Raw genomic sequence first — 16,797 nt, forward strand, 5'->3', positions numbered from 1 at the left:
TTATCGTGCGATCAAGTCGAAAGCGATTATTTTTGTACGATTATCTGAACGTGTGGACGAGACATTAGACCTAGTGCTGGGCTTTCTGGTCAGGTTAAATCCTGGCAACTTATGACTATGCTGTTATGTACAGTCAGTTTTGTATAAAGGGGCATCCCTATGTGCAAGCAAATATTCATGGATGGTGGAATATGGCACACTTATTTTTCTTCATATGACATTTTTGTCAGGTATTTTATGAAATTTAGTTCTTTTTATATAAGATCTTAAGGCAAACAACTGTCATGATTAAATAATAGCTGGTTCAACATGGGTTTGCATGGTTTTCCTGGACAGTCCAATATTGACTGTGAAAATATTTAACTCAGAGTGTTTATTTACCTGGGAGGCATAATTACGTCACCTTTTGATTTACAGAGACAGCAGTAGGAAGCTACAATTATAACACTGCATTTGAAAACCCGAAGAAGTATGGAAAAGAGTGTCAAAGATGAGGTTCATAATAGTGTTTATGCATTCAGAATAATATAAATGGAACCTTTTGCTTAAAAAAGGCTTTTAGTGGCATAATAGCATGAATAGTGACTGAGAAATGAAGAGCATAGTAGATGATACACCACCAAGTCTACATTACGCCTTGTACAAGCTTCATAAATACAAACAGTATGTCCAAAAGAAAAATTTCTGAATTTTATGTTTGGAGTAGTGTCCATAATTAAATATTTGGTTGAAAAGGCACTTCTACATAAAGAACAGTAATCTTCGGAATCTTGTGACTTACCACGCATCTCTGGACAAACAGTAGAAGAAAAATGCTAAGCCTATAATATTGTTTCATGTGAATATGACCTGTCATGCAGAATATAGACATTTTTCTCATGTAAGAAGGATTATAGTCCTTGAAGCAGATTTATGTAAAATATCAAAATAACTATAAAAAAGGTCCTAGTATGTACAACAAAAGTGCAACCTTTTATTGACAGCTTTGACTAAAGAAGAACTCAATTAGGCCATATTTACATATACAGGTCATATATGCACAGTAAAGTGTCACAAAATTACTATGTGGAAATGTACCACTTCAGGTAATTGCAGAAATTAGAGAATGTTTTCCTGATTGAGCCATTTCTTGATCGGTCAGGGAATGTTTTTATGTCTGTAGGTCTTTCCCCCACACATTTGCTGAGTTTTTATTGTTAAAATGCTGATTGGCCATGATGGATTTCATCATTTGAGTGAATGTTTTTCTTCTCTTCTCCATAGTAATAAGTGTATAGGTTCAACAACTGATGTATATACATATGTTTGTACAGCAAAATGAATGCTCTGATATTTGGATCACACATTATACAATGGCCTGTTTTTTTTTAATATCTCTGAACACCTTCATGTGCTCCTTATGGGCACACAGTGTAAAAACCATCTAAAAAAAAAAAAGCTAGGAAGACCACACCATCTTCTCAGCATGGCATTGCTGAAAAAGTGTAAAGTAGGAAATGAAAGCTCAGCTATTGTGATGCAATACTGATTCCCATATTCTGCTTATGCAAGCACTGCTGTCAGGCAGCATGATTTATTGGAGGTAATGGGTATAGACAAACATGTTTTCAGGTTGTCACATAAAGGTGTACGTATTAAGTGCGCTCCCATTGCAAGGAGTAGAGATAAGAGTGTTTTTGGCGAGTATTTTTGGATATTATCAACTCCTTATTTAAGAATAATATTGTGCATTTTCAAAGTTCTTCATTAAAATACATTATCAAAGGCTAAGTGTTGATGTTTCTTTCTATATCGTTACTTACAAAGGCTGTTACAGCATATGAGTGGAGTAACAACCAATTAAATGTCAGTTTTCGGTGGTTTAGGGCAATCAGAACAATAAAAGAACACTAAAAGATCATTGCTAATTGGTTTCTATCAGTTGCTGTACTTTAAAAAAAACTGTTCTTTGCCTAAATAAGCCTGATTGTTTTTACATTTTCCATTACTAGGATTATTTTCTAAGGAACCAATGCACTGGGGTTGGTTTACTAAAACAGTAGAGAATATTCACATTGCAGAGAAAATGTGCAAAAAACATTTTTTTTTACAACAAAGCATTGCTTATTTACTAAGCCAAATGAACATTCATGTTTCTCAATGAACTTTCTCTATTCTACTTAAAGACATCTCCATTTACCTTAAGAAAACGGCACATTTATTTTTTACATAAATCCTGAGAAAGAAGTAGAAAGCTGTCTTGACGTCAAAAGCACATTTTTGTATTTGACTATAACTTCTTAACTTCCTAACAAGAGTTATTTGGCAACTCTACAGACTTGGTAAAGCATTGGAGATCCAACACCTATACCAAGGCTGCAGTGAACAATATGGCACAAATAAAATACTGCTGAGCAATCACACAAGCTTAGATACATTTTCTTTCCTATCGGAATTTCTGGAAAATGGCAACTAGTTTAACCACTTGCCGACTGCCGCACGACTATTTACGTCGGCAGTGAGCCCCTCACAGGCAAAGCGACGTAGGGCTACGTCGCTAGCCTGTAAGGGTTTTGGGAGCGAGCGCGCGCCGCCGGATGCGCGCTCCCGCTCCGTCACGGACCCCCCCGCGTGTGTGCCCGGCGGACACTCGCGATCGTCCGTGACAGCGGGAGAAAGGCAAGCGGCTAGTGTAAACAAAGCCGCCGGTCAGTCTCCCTTGTGTAAAAATGATGATCAAAAAGTTCTACTATGTAGGACCGTTTTTCACTGTTCTTACACATCAAGCCACAGCCAATCACAGTTAGAAACATGCCCCTAGGGATACACTTAACCCCTCCCTCTCAAAAAAAGTTAACCCCTACACTGCCAGTGTCATTTTTACAGTAACAGTGCATAGGTATAGCACTGATTACTGTAGTAATATCACTGGTAACCCCAAAAGTGTAAAAAATGTCAGTCAAGGGTCCGATCTGTCCGCCCCAATGTCGCAGTCCCGCAAAAAAAATCGTAGATCGCCGCCATTACGCATTAAAAAAAAACAACAAAAATGACAAAAATCTTTCCCTTTGTTAGTAAACGCAATAACTTTTGCGCAAACTAATCAAAATACGCTTTTTGCGATTTTTTTTACCAAACATATGGTAAAAAAAAAATTGGCCTAAAATGTTAAAAAATTTTGATTTTTTACATTTTTTTGGGGAATTTCATATAAAAAAATGTGAAAAATATTGTTATTTTTGCAAAATTGATGTTTTTTTTTTTGTTTATAGAGCATGATCAAAAAATCGCACAGGTGATCAAATACCACCAAAAGAAAGCTATCTTTGTGGGAAAAAAAGGACGCCAAATTCGTTTAGGTACAGCGTCGCACGACCACGCAATTGTCCGTTAAAGTCACGCAGTGCCGAATCGCAAAATAGGCCCTGGTCAGGAAGGGGGTAAAATCTTCCGGGGCTTAAGTGGTTAAGCTCGATCTTTATTTATTTGCAACCACTAGACATGCTGACACTAAACATGAGATTATTTAAAATAATCACAATGTCATGATAGCATCCTGATTTCTTAGGGCAGGTTCACACCACAGCGCAAGCATTAAGGCATTTCGGCTGAGACGTGTTAAAATGCTTTATGTAACTTTTCAATGCATGTTTCCAATGCTTTTGCAATCATTCACTTGCGGTTTGATTGTGTGTATCTTGTGCTGCATTGAGCTGCATTATCTTATGGTGTGTTATTTCCTGTGACATCACTTCCGTCCTGGTTGCTAATTGAGTGTAGTGTACAAAAACAAGATGGTGATAGGAAGGGGAAACATTCTTTTTTTGTTTAGGTTAAACTTTATTGAATTGTGGTGGGATGCACTGAACAACATTGCTACAGTGATGTGTTGTGGAAAAACGATACAGTCATCATTTTATCTCAGTGCACTGCATGGGTGTGAACAACACCAATTGCCGCCAATGTTATTTTCCTTGCAACACCACCAAAACACCACAACGGCTCTGGTGTGAACCGGCCACTAAGTGCTGCTCTACATGTAAACACATTCTGAAATAGATCATATGTACTCTACAGCATTCTTAAATAAACTGAATTATGCATTTGAAAGATTTTTGGACTGAAATTCAGAAAGATAATTAGGTATCTAGATGAAGCAGTAAGATAAATTACTCTTTCAGTATGTGTTTCAAGGGAACCATAAAATAATCATTTTACACATTTTTCTTGTATGTAAAAACAATGTCACAAATGATTTCTCCTGTAATTAAATATGCTAATTTAAAATCAATGTTTTGTTGCTTTGCTTTACAGGAATAATTCATCAGATGAAAGGAGACTTTGATACTGCACTAAAATTACACAAGGCTCACCTTTCGATTGCCCAGGAATTAAACGATTATGCAGCTCAAGGCAGGGCTTATGGTAACATGGGGAATGCCTACAATGCACTTGGGATGTATGACCAGGCTGTTAAATATCATCGGCAAGAACTTCAGATATCAATGGAGGTCAATGACAGAGCTTCTCAAGCCTCTACACATGGGAATTTAGCTGTTGCATATCAGGCTTTAGGTGCTCATGATAGAGCTTTACAACACTACCAAAACCATCTGAACATTGCTCGGGAACTACGGGATATTCAGAGTGAAGCTCGAGCTCTAAGCAACCTTGGGAATTTCCATTGTTCTCGAGGTGAATACATGCAAGCAGTACCTTTTTATGAACAGTACTTGAGAATATCACCTGAACTGCAAGACATGGAAGGAGAGGGTAAAGTGTGTCACAATCTTGGCTATGCCTATTATTGCCTAGGAAATTACCAGGATGCTGTAAAATACTATGAACAGGATTTGGCATTAGCAAAGGATCTCCATGACAAACTAAGCCAAGCTAAGGCATACTGTAACTTGGGCCTGGCATTTAAGGCACTAATGAACTATAATAAAGCTGAAGAATGCCAGAAATACCTTTTGTCATTGGCACAGTCTTTGAATAATTCTCAAGCCAAGTTCCGTGCTCTTGGGAACCTTGGCGATATTTTTGTTGCTAAGAAAGATGTAAATGGTGCAATAAAATTTTACGAACAGCAACTAGGTTTAGCTCATCAAGTCAAGGACAGGCGGCTAGAGGCTAGTGCTTATGCTGCTTTAGGTAGTGCTTACAGAATGATACAAAAATATGACAAAGCATTGGGATATCATACACAGGAGCTTGAGGTCTTCCAAGAATTAAATGAATTGCCAGGAGAATGCAGAGCTCATGGTCACCTTGCTGCTGTATATATGTCTCTTGAGAAGTATACTATGGCCTTCAAATGCTACGAGGAACAGCTTGAGCTGGGGCAAAAGCTTAAAGACCCTGCAATAGAAGCTCAGGTGTATGGGAATATGGGCATCACTAAAATGAACATGAATGTCATGGAGGAGGCTATTGGTTATTTTGAACAACAGTTAGCTATGCTACAACAGTTGAGTGGAAATGATTCTATCCTTGACAGAGGTCGTGCATATGGAAACTTGGGAGATTGTTATGATGCCCTTGGAGACTATGAAGAAGCAATAAAATATTATGAGCAGTATTTATCTGTGGCTCAGAGCTTGAACCGCCTTCAAGATCAGTCCAAAGCATACAGGGGACTTGGAAATGGACACAGGTATGGAAATGAATATTTGGAAATTATTGGTATACTTTCTGCATGCTAGATCTTCCTAACAACAATACACAAAATGTTTGTTGAACACTTTTTCATTGCAATCCTTTTGCAGTATTTTCAGAAGCATGGAGTTGTAATCACTATTAGTAATACATATACACATTGTGGGTAGTTCATGGTGAGGTTTTTATAGCTTTCATAAACCTGTAAAGATAATAGGGTGAATAAACCTCTCAGCGGATGTGTCTGCTACTTGATACGTTCAGGGTGAAAAGAGCAGAGTTTGGATTGGATGTTGGTTCAGTGAGCAGGAGTGTAATAAGAATCTGTATCAGAACCCCAGGAATATATGTAGGAGAGACTATGCAGAGATTACAAAGTTAAGTTCTGAACCTGTAAATCCTTTATGGATCTAAGGCAGTTTTTATTTTTTAGAGGCAATAACCTCATAATACTTAATATAAAAAAACAATGTGATGTGATCACTTAAATAAACTTTTGGACTATATCTTAAAGATCTGTGGTATACTGCTGTTATACATACTTTGCTCTATGATGTTACCTGTATATGGTAGTTAACAAATATAAGGATATTCCTGTGCTGAAAATTTATATTGACACCAATGATGGGTTTCTGCTGTTCATCACAATGTGAAAATTATATAAAATATAGAAGCCACAGCGCAAAACCTAAAATATTAACAATATGGAATTCAAATAAGAATAAAAACACTAAGTTGATCAAAACAACCTAAGGTGCTATAGTGCATAGCTGAAATAGAAAAAATTCACAATCATACAAATGCATATAGTGCTAAAACATTGAATGTATAAATAATATATATAAGTTCAAAGAGCCATGTGGCCAGTGAAGACTCAGCAATGTTTCAGAGGTAAAGTGCTAACAGTGCAACTTAAATATATAAAGTGACATGCATAGGGCCAGTGAAAGTTCCTTGGTGTTCCTCCAAAGAAAAATGCTGCAGTGCAGAAGTGGTGAAATCCCAAAAATTCTCATGCAGTGTTCAGTGATCCACTCCCCTACGGCAAACAGACTTACCAGATCTCGTGGACCCCTTATCCATATAGCATGTGGGTCTATCAGGCTAAACTGGTAAGTGGGACCAGGTGTGGTTCCTGTGGGTTCTCGCCAAAGGCTATGGCTCATATCTGGTAGTTGCTACAGTACACTTATTTCTGCCAATTTCCAGGAATGTTTATGATGGGAATATTATACATTGTCCCCTAAAAAAATAAGGAAATAAAAAAAAAAAACATAGATGCCATTGTGAAAAGGATAGGAAGAAGGCAATTAGGGCTGATATGGGTTACTTGTAATTTAAAAGGTTGTTTTTACTGATATCATACTCAGATTAAATGTCACCCCTTTGATGTGCTATGAATGAAGCACAGACGTTACAATGAAACAATAATGTAATTCCTACATCATAACTCTCAGCTTTGGAAATATAATCATAATAAAAGTGTTATTTCTTTCCTGTATTGCTATGGTTTGTCTGTGCTCCAACTTTGAAATATTAAGATATGCACCACTTAATGTTACATATTAAATATTATACAAATGTTTTCATATACAGTGTATGTCACATTCTAGTTTGTCACTTTAACACTTTAGTACTTTATAAGTCAAAGATGTTTAGTTCAGTAACTCAAAAATGATAGTTTACTCTGTGGCTCATATGTTGACACATTTGCTTTTTAAACACAATTTCTTCTTAATTGCTGTAGGTCCATGGGAAATTTACAACAGTCTCTTGTATGCTTTGAAAAGAGACTTGTGGTTGCTCATGAACTTGGAGAGACATCAAACAAAGCCCAGGCGTATGGAGAACTTGGAAATTTGCATAGTCAGCTGGGAAACTATGAGCAAGCAATATCCTGCCTAGAACGTCAACTAAACATTGCCAGAGAAATGAAAGACCAGATACTGGAGAGTGATGCAGCCTGTGGTCTGGGTGGAGTCTACCAACAAATGGGAGAATTTGATACTGCATTACAGTACCATCAATTGGACTTACAGATAGCTGAAGAAACTAACAATCCATCTTGCCAAGCTCGAGCCTATGGAAATCTGGGACTTACTTATGAATCTCTGGGTAACTTTGAAAGAGCCGTAGTCTATCAGGAACAGCACCTTAGCATTGCAGCAGAAATGAATGACCTGGTAGCAAAGACAGTGGCCTATAGTAGTTTAGGAAGAACTCATCATGCTTTACAGAATTATTCCCAAGCAGTAATGTACTTACAAGAAGGTAAGTAATTGGCAGGTACAGATCACCTACGTTGAAGGAAAGCTCCATTATATATACAATACATATTATCTTTTTCCATTGCTCCACTCTCTAGTTTTGATATGCATGTGCCCATTGTAGGCTCTTTTGGCTGTGAGCATGGGTCAACATGTAATAATTTAAATAATATGCTTAAGTGACATCCTAAGATGGGCTTGTAGGAAAGCATGGTTATACAAATAGGTCTTCTAAAGTTACAGAAATATAATGTTTGTGTTTACCAGTTGAATGCTGGCATTAATGGGCAGAAACAGAAAAATGCAGGTACATATCCTATTCCTTTGAGATGCTTAAAGTGTATCTGAACCCTAACCAGAAATTTCCCTATTTGCTCCACTTTGGTCTGTTGAATATACCGGTGAAAGTGTTTTTTAATCTGTTTAATGAGTGCAAAGAAAAAAACTGTGGATCCTGATGGAAATCTAGTGAGCTGATAATTTCCTGATCACTTTGTCTGCTCTGCACTCTTAACCACTTGCCGACCGCCGCAAGTAGATATACTGTGGCGGTCAGCCACTCACAGTCAAAGTGACGTATATATACCTCACTAGCCTGTGAGGCTCTGGGGAGCGAGCGCGCGCCACCGGAGGCGCGCTCCCGCTCGGTCACGGACCCCCCCGCGCGGTCACGGACCCCCCCGCGCGTGTGACCGGCGGACCCGATGTCCGCCGGTCACTTTGCGATCGTCGGTGGAAAGGGAGAAAGTCAGGTGGCTAGTGTAAACAAGCCGCCTGTCATTCTCCCCTGTGTAGAAACACTGATCATACGGTTCTACTATGTAGGACCGTTGATCATTGTTCCTACAGCTTAAGCCACAGCCAATCACAGTTAGAATCACGCCCCTAGGGACACACACAGCCCCTCCCTCTCAAATAAAGTTAACCCCTTCACTACCAGTGCATTTTTACAGTAACAGTGCATATGTATAGCACTGATTACTGCAGTAATGTCACTGGTAACCCCAAAAGTGTCAAAAATGTCAGTCAAGGGTCCGATCTGTCCGCCCCAATGTCGCAGTACCGCAAACAAAATCGCAGATCACCGCCATTACGCGTTAAAAACAAAAACAACAAAAATGACAAAAATCTTTCCCTTTGTTAGTAAACGCGATAACTTTTGCGCAAACCAATCAAAATACGTTTTTTGCATTTTTTTTTACCAAACATATGTAGCATAAAACAAATTGGCCGAAAATGTTAAAAAATTTTGATTTTTACATTTTTTTGGGGGGAATTTCATATAAAAAAATGTGAAAAATATTGTTTTTTTTCAAAATTGGCGCTTTTTTTGTTTATAGCGCATGATCAAAAAATCGCACAGGTGATCAAATACCACCAAAAGAAAGCTCTGTTTGTGGGAAAAAAAAGGATGTCAAATTCGTTTAGGTACGGTGTCGCACGACCGCGCAATTGTCCGTTAAAGTCACGCAGTGCAGAATTGCAAAATACCCCCTGGTCAGGAAGGGGGTAAAATCTTCCGGGGCTTAAGTGGTTAAGAATTAGAATTGTTCCAAGTTCTGTCTGTGAACTTTCCCCACTCTCTACTAGAAAATGTGGTTTTACTGCTGTTTGACTTCCCCTGACTTTCTGTTCTGTCTGAGAAATAGACAGGTGGTGCAGGGAGGTCTCCCAAATGGGAACACAGCAATATAATTTTGACAGAAGTTCTAACACTTTCTTCTCTATTAAAAAAGTAACAGTTTGGGCTGTAGTAGGGCCTTAATTGCTTTTTGTGTCTCTGTTGGGAAGAATTTTCCTCACCAGTGACACATAGATAACAGTTAAAATTTGATAGAGCTTTGCTATTCTTTTTTACCAAAAAAAAAAAAAAAAAAAGAAAAGGAAAAGAAATTGATTTGCTGATGTATGTATCCCTATTGGCTTTCCTCTACCCTTATTTCACATAGACATGTAAGGCAGTGAGGGGAAAACTCTTCAAGAAGTAATTAGTGTCCAATGCTCTTGATTTAATTTTCTGTTATGGAAAATAGCCCCACTATTGCTACTACTATTATATGTTATACTATGGTCACACATCATGGTATAGTTCCATAGTTATTAATGCTAAAATAAGACTCACATCTATCACATTTAACCTCTCAAAAATTCCAAAGGCAGACAAAATTACATTGCAAATTAAAAAGATAAATCCATTTAGAACTACCTTTGTAGAAAAATCTTCACTGGCCTCTCTTAGCCAATAAAAATTGCAAATTTCTGTGCATGGTGCTTTCTTCCCTTTCAGAAATGGAGCTGGGAATTTGTAAGTAATGGGCAGCATTGGACAGGGGCCAGGCATTGCTTTCAGCTGAAAGACAAGCTACTAGTTGTGTTCCCCTCACTAACTTCAACACCAACAAAATCCAGCAATTATTTATACATAATAGAAACATTCCAACTTTTAATGGGCCATCCAGAAACTTATTTCTGGATGGCCCATTAAAACTGAGCTCCAAAGCAAGGCACCATCAGTATTGAGATTATTGTACAAACTGGAGCACTGTTCAGAGTAAGGTCTCATGCACACTGAGTATTTGCTCAGCTTCTCTGAATGCCATTCATCTTGGAGAAACACTGCTTAAAAAATTGTAAAAGCCTTGAATTGCACACGCATATGTGTGGATTACCGCATTCTATTGGGCAGAATATTAATCATCCCCCAAGTAAGGTGGATGCAGGAATACTCCCACCCCCATCTGGACATTGTATTTTCACAGTGGAGACGCCCTGCTGTCAGAATACACTAATTAGCTGACTGGCTGCAAGCCGCTGATCAAATTTTCCAGTGAGTCAGTTTAACAGAAGCCAATCTAATGATTGGCTTCTCTCAAACAGGAAGGGCTGCACGCAAATCACATTTTGGATGATCCTTGCTGAACCGGCTGTATTTTGATCCTTGCTTACCCTGCTTTAATGTACTCTTTATGGAAGCAATACAAAATCAGTGGGAGTTAAAAGTGATAAATAGTATATCACTATCTGCAGTATGTCATCAAGGGAAATTATTACTTAAAGTAGAACTATAGGCAAAAATTTTTTTTTTCATTTTGGATAGAGTAAGGGAAGGTTATATCCCCTATCAGGTTTTTTTGTCTGCCAACTGTGTCTCATTACGGAGATTTTCCCTCACTTCCTGTCCCATAGACAAACAGGAAGTGAGGGGAAATCCCTGCAAATTAAAGAAATTCCTTGGGGACCCCCTGGCCACCAGAACTAGTGTCCCCATTGGAAGATTTTCCCTCTATTACTTTTCTTGGGACAACCCAAATGTGGGATTTTCTTGTACTTTCACTTTAACCTCCCTGGCGGTATCCCCGAGTGTGCCATTAGTGGTAACCCCCGAGCCACACTTGAAATCGCTGGATCCTGGAAGAGGTTACTTACCTTGTCCCCAGGATCCCGCGATGTATTCCGGCAGTGTACGGCAGCCGGATCTTCCGCCTGATGCTTTTTTCCCCCGGCTTCCATTCCCTGCGAGCGTCGCATTGCTGGGGGGTGGAACCGGCGGCAAATTCAAAAAGTAAAACACACAAACATATTGATATATTGTAATCCTATTGGATTACATTACTAAATAAAATAAATTGAGCTTCGTTTGCCCCCCACTGCCCTTGCCTGCAGTTTTACTGTACTTTATGTATATATATATATATACTTTAACGTATATATAGTTATTTATTATGTTATAATTTATGATTTTGTGTTTCAAACTTTATCATAACCGAGATGTTATAAAGAAGAACGCACAGTAAAAATAAAATCATATGTAAATAGTTGGTTTGAGCTGCTCGTCCTTAAGAATTACATGCAAAATAATTGTACCATTTTAAGCACCTAAAATCAGAAATAATCATACTGCCAGGGAGGTTAATGATAATGGTAAACAGGACAAACAGAGAGGGTGAATCTCCCAGGAACAGACAGCAATAAAAACTGTCAAGCTTTCTTATCCCTCCCCACTCTATCCAAAACTAAAAAAAAAGTTTTGTCTTTAGTTATACTTTAAAGTAGCCATACACGGCTTAATATAACCTTGTGCAGAAAATCAAACGATTCCCCTATCCACACTAACAGCATTAGTGGAGGAATCTCCACTGCCTGCTGTTGTATTCAGGCTGCCTGAATACAATGGTGTTGCTGAACAGTGACAATAGTCAATGGTTTCCCACCCAGCTCTGTCCCTTTGGTTTTCTTTTCATGTCTACCATGGCTTAAACTGTGGTCAGTTCAGCAGGAATCACCCAAAATTTGAGGTGTCTATGGTCAGCCTTAGTCATTACCTTACATTCTCTCTGTTTTTATCTTGTACAAAGGTTTGAGGTTAGCAGAACAGCTGTCCCGTAGAGAGGATGAAGCCAAAATTAGACATCGCCTTGGACTCTCTCTTTGGGCTAGTGGAAATTTGGAAGAAGCTCAACACCAGGTTAGTGCCCATATCATTCAATAAACCAGAAATCTGCATGAGAGAAATATTAAAATATGTTTTACTCTGCATAAAACGACATAAACCTGATTAGAAAATGAAAATATGGTCAAATGTGGTCAAAACAGATATATGCTAATTATGAAGCATATTTTAAAGAGGGGTGATATTGTTTGAAGTAGTGCATAACAACTCATTTCAAGTAATCTTTTACACATCTAATTACAGTAAACTAAAATGTTATTGGCTGCCATGGGTTTACCAAACAACCAGTCAGAAATTCGTTTTAAAGCTGAACTCCAGGCAGACATAAAAGACACATGCCTATGCAGTCCTACATTTATTAATACATCAGTACATGTATGTTTTTTAATATGGCTAGTGTAGGTTCATGCACTTGACTTAATATCAGCCCTTTGTAATCTTCTGTACAGCAGCACTGTAGACCTGGTCAGGAGACAACCAGGTGTCCTGCAAGCAAATGTGCTGACAAGGAGCATGCTCAGAGGGGGAGAGATCTGAGTAAGCAGTGGGATGACCACAACTGTCTGCTTCTATTGTTTCATTGTTCTTTCAGGCTGGGGGTGGACATGGGGGCACCACTGTATGCTTTATCTGCAAGTGGTGTCATACATCTGACTGTGCTGTGTGAATGGGTTGTGTAATGCTCGGAACTCGATAGACACAAGCACAAATCCAGGGCAGATAAAACAACTCTCATATATGTATTCATCTGTGTACTTAGCTGTTAGCCTGAAATTCAGCTTTAAACACTCTAGTGTTTTTAGAATCTTTTTTTTCTGTGCAGTTATAGTGTGTGCACCAAGTTTTGAGATGACGCCATTATTGTGTCAATAAATGTCAAAATGACAGAATTTTTGTATCTTTTGTGATCCATTTCACGTGTATGGTGCATTTTTTGGTGCTTCGCATTTTTATGCATGTTTTACGCAGTGTTTTAGACGCACTGGCATCAAACTCTATTAGATCCTGTGTTTTGATGAAAGCGCATCAAGGATGCAACATGCATAGAGTTCAGTGGATGTGTGCCTAAAAACTTGTGTAAAACACCCATAAAACGTGCCAAATTCACATTGCACACATGTGAACCTGCCCTAACTGTCAGTTTCAGTATCCCATCTTTTGCAGGTAGTGCAGTTAAATCTCTGCATCCCACTCTTCACAGTAGGGTTAGCCAGTCTTCTGAGACCTAAAATGGTCAGGGAGGGCCCCCAAAGGCACAGTGCAGAAACGATTGCCAAAAAAGCCATGACTTGGTTTAAACACATAGACATAAAAGAAAGCATAATTTGCCAAGTTCATTCAGTTGTCTTTTTAAGGGTTGTTTCTAAGTTTGGTCATAAAAGGCTTCTTCACAGTAAGAGCTGTGGAAATATGGAACTCCTTCAAGAGCTCAGTAGATTGTATAGGACTAATTCACAAAATAAAACAGTATACCTTATAGTTATAGATATTAGCACCAGGGGTAGTTGATCCAGGGAAAATCTGATTGCCCCCCCCTGGGGGATCCAGAAGGAATTTTTTCCCCCCACTGGAGCAAATTGGATTATGCTTTATTGGGATTTGTTTTCTTTCCTCTGGATCAACTGCAGGTGTAGGGTTGTGTATATGGAGGTTTTCTATTTGTAAATTTTTTTTTTTTCTATTGGTAGATGGGCATGTGTGTTTTTTCAGACTAACTATGTATCTATGTACCTATGTACAGTATATGATCTTCTGTTGATAATGATGGGACAACATCATCTGTGTTCCCACGGTTACACTTCTAAGGTTGCTATGATTTTTTTACATTTCATTTGTGTGATGTTTCTTTTTGTAGCATTTACAAGTGCTCAGTGTATAAAGTGTCTTTCATTGATCAATATAAATCAAAATCACAAAGATTTCCCAGAATTTCAAAATACTGTATTTCTGAAAGCATGTAACATGTATTTTTTACAAGCATCAAAGCGCCATGAGACTGAACTGACTATGCCCTCCTAAAACCTATATCCAAGTGTCTTTGGTGTGTAGTGGCTGTAGTGAAGTCATCCTCTTGTTTTCTTTTACTTTTTTTGTGACATCTTTCCTAAAGGATACCAAATGGATGCAATGAATGTAATGTTTTTGGTGAGCGTATGCCAACTAGAGCTGTAAAAACCCGTCTAATGGAATCCCTATAGGAATAAATGTCACAATATAGTCTTCAAAGCATTGTACTGCTTTTGTGAATCCTCTGGCAGAATGCCAGGCTTGGATTAGCTCCATTTAGCTCAGATATTATAGTTCATTTTATTGCACCCGTTACTTAAGGTGTATTTTACTTAGGGTGTATTTAGAAGACTACTAAAATACCATAAGGGGAATTTTAAAGGAAACGTACTGTAGCAAGAGGATTATTTATGGTATAATTTTAGACTTCTGCCATTGAAAATGCTAGCTGCCTGATCGTCACTGGGTTTAATATTTTTTATATTGCTGACCTAGAATGAACATGCAGATAAGGAAATCTCAATGAAGTTAAACTCTTAATCTGTATACTTGTTCCGGCTCAGAGACTTAAAAAAGCGTAACAACACCAACAGCAATATAACAGCAATGCATTTAACATTTTCAGAAGAGGTCAGCAATGGCAACCTACATGCTGTTGTTAGAAAGGATTTCATTAAAGGACAACCTCACTTTAATAAAGTTTTCCTTTATTGTATACCCCTTGCCTCTTATGTGATGCCCAGATGGTAAAATACTTCCCTTCATTCTTGGTGCCACACAACCTTTGCAGGTAAAGCTCTCAGTCACATTCAGTTCCAACTGCGCATGCACACCCGCTTCACTCGAGTGGTATGCTAGTACTATGGAAGCTGGAGAGGAACTCAGAAGTGGGGATACGGGTACTTATTTTACTACCTGGGCTTCAATAAAAATAAAGTTGTCCTTTCAATAAACTGAAGTTTTCCTAGAACAGGATTAAGTATTTAAAATAATCAGATTCCCCAGCCAAATCTTTAGTAAAATAAATAAATAAATAAATAAATGCTAATCATTTCATTTTCTACATTAAACGAGTACCTGTATGGTGTTTCACATGCAGCATAATAGGCCCATGTGTTCCATTGAATCTTTTTCTTTTCCTGTAGTGGAAAATATTGAGCAATAATCAGATTCCCCGGCCCAATCTTTAGTAAAAAAAAGAAAAATGATAATCATTTTCAGATAGTATTCTGCATTAAACAAGTACCTGTATGGTGTTTCACATGCAGCATACTAGACCCATGTGTTCCATTGAATCTTTATCTTTTCCTGTAGTGGAAAATATTGAGCAATAATCAGATTCCCCGACCCAATCTTTAGTAAAAAAAAAGAAAAATGCTAATCATTTTCAGATAGTATTCTGCATTAAACAAGTACCTGTATGGTGTTTCACATGCAGCATACTAGGCCCATGTGTTCCATTGAATCTTTATCTTTTCCTGTAGTGGAAAATATTGAGCAATAATTAGATTCCCCGGCCCAATCTTTAGAAAAAAAAAATGCTAATCATTTTCAGATAGTATTCAGCATTAAAAAAAGTACCTGTATGGTGTTCCACGTGCAGCATACTAGGCCCATGTGTTCCATTGAATCTTTTTCTTTTCCTGTAGTGGAAAATATTGAGCAATAATCAGATTCCCCGACCCAATCTTTAGTAAAAAAAAAGAAAAATGCTAATCATTTTCAGATAGTATTCTGCATTAAACAAGTACCTGTATGGTGTTTCACATGCAGCATACTAGGCCCATGTGTTCCATTGAATCTTTATCTTTTCCTGTAGTGGAAAATATTGAGCAATAATTAGATTCCCCGGCCCAATCTTTAGAAAAAAAAAATGCTAATCATTTTCAGATAGTATTCAGCATTAAAAAAAGTACCTGTATGGTGTTCCACGTGCAGCATACTAGGCCCATGTGTTCCATTGAATCTTTTTCTTTTCCTGTAGTGGAAAATATTGAGCTAGGAATAGAGCGTATTCACTTAACATTCCTGCCATTTTATGGTTTATGTTTCAGAAATGTAGCATAATCAATATACATAAAATGAAAACATACTGCACACTGTAAATAAATATACCACAGCATCTGCTCTTTCTTTAGCGCAGCTTCCATAATTCCAGTTTAATTACAGTGGTATGAAGTGACCAAAATAGCCACAATCCCTCAAGGAGGCTTCAATTACAAGACAGGTTGTCAAATATTTAATGAGCAAACTGTTTTCTCTGGTTTCAGCTTTACCGAGCTTCAGCGTTATTTGAAACAATAAGACACGAAGCCCAGCTCAGCACTGATTATAAGCTCTCCCTCTTCGATCTGCAAACCTCGTCATACCAGGCTCTTCAGCGTGTACTCATCAGTCTTGGTAAGAAGAGGCACATTATTTGGCCATGGAAAAGGA

The 16,797-nt window shown here is 38.0% G+C and overlaps 1 protein-coding gene across 3 annotated transcripts in view; it reads left to right on the forward strand.

Annotated features, from left to right (window-relative positions):
• Positions 1–16,797, forward strand: part of TTC28 (tetratricopeptide repeat domain 28) — an 866,848-nt gene that overhangs the window by 638,854 nt on the left and 211,197 nt on the right. For all 3 annotated transcript variants that reach the window (XM_082244143.1, XM_082244144.1, XM_082244145.1), the window contains 4 exons: positions 4,294–5,635; positions 7,385–7,908; positions 12,260–12,369; positions 16,632–16,761. In XM_082244143.1, the coding sequence (XP_082100269.1) occupies positions 4,294–5,635; positions 7,385–7,908; positions 12,260–12,369; positions 16,632–16,761 (2,106 nt within the window). The remainder of the gene's footprint in view (positions 1–4,293; positions 5,636–7,384; positions 7,909–12,259; positions 12,370–16,631; positions 16,762–16,797) is intronic.

Source organism: Pelophylax lessonae, assembly GCF_965119305.1.
Source record: "Pelophylax lessonae genome assembly, chromosome: 1".
NCBI classification, from domain to species: domain Eukaryota; kingdom Metazoa; phylum Chordata; class Amphibia; order Anura; family Ranidae; genus Pelophylax; species Pelophylax lessonae.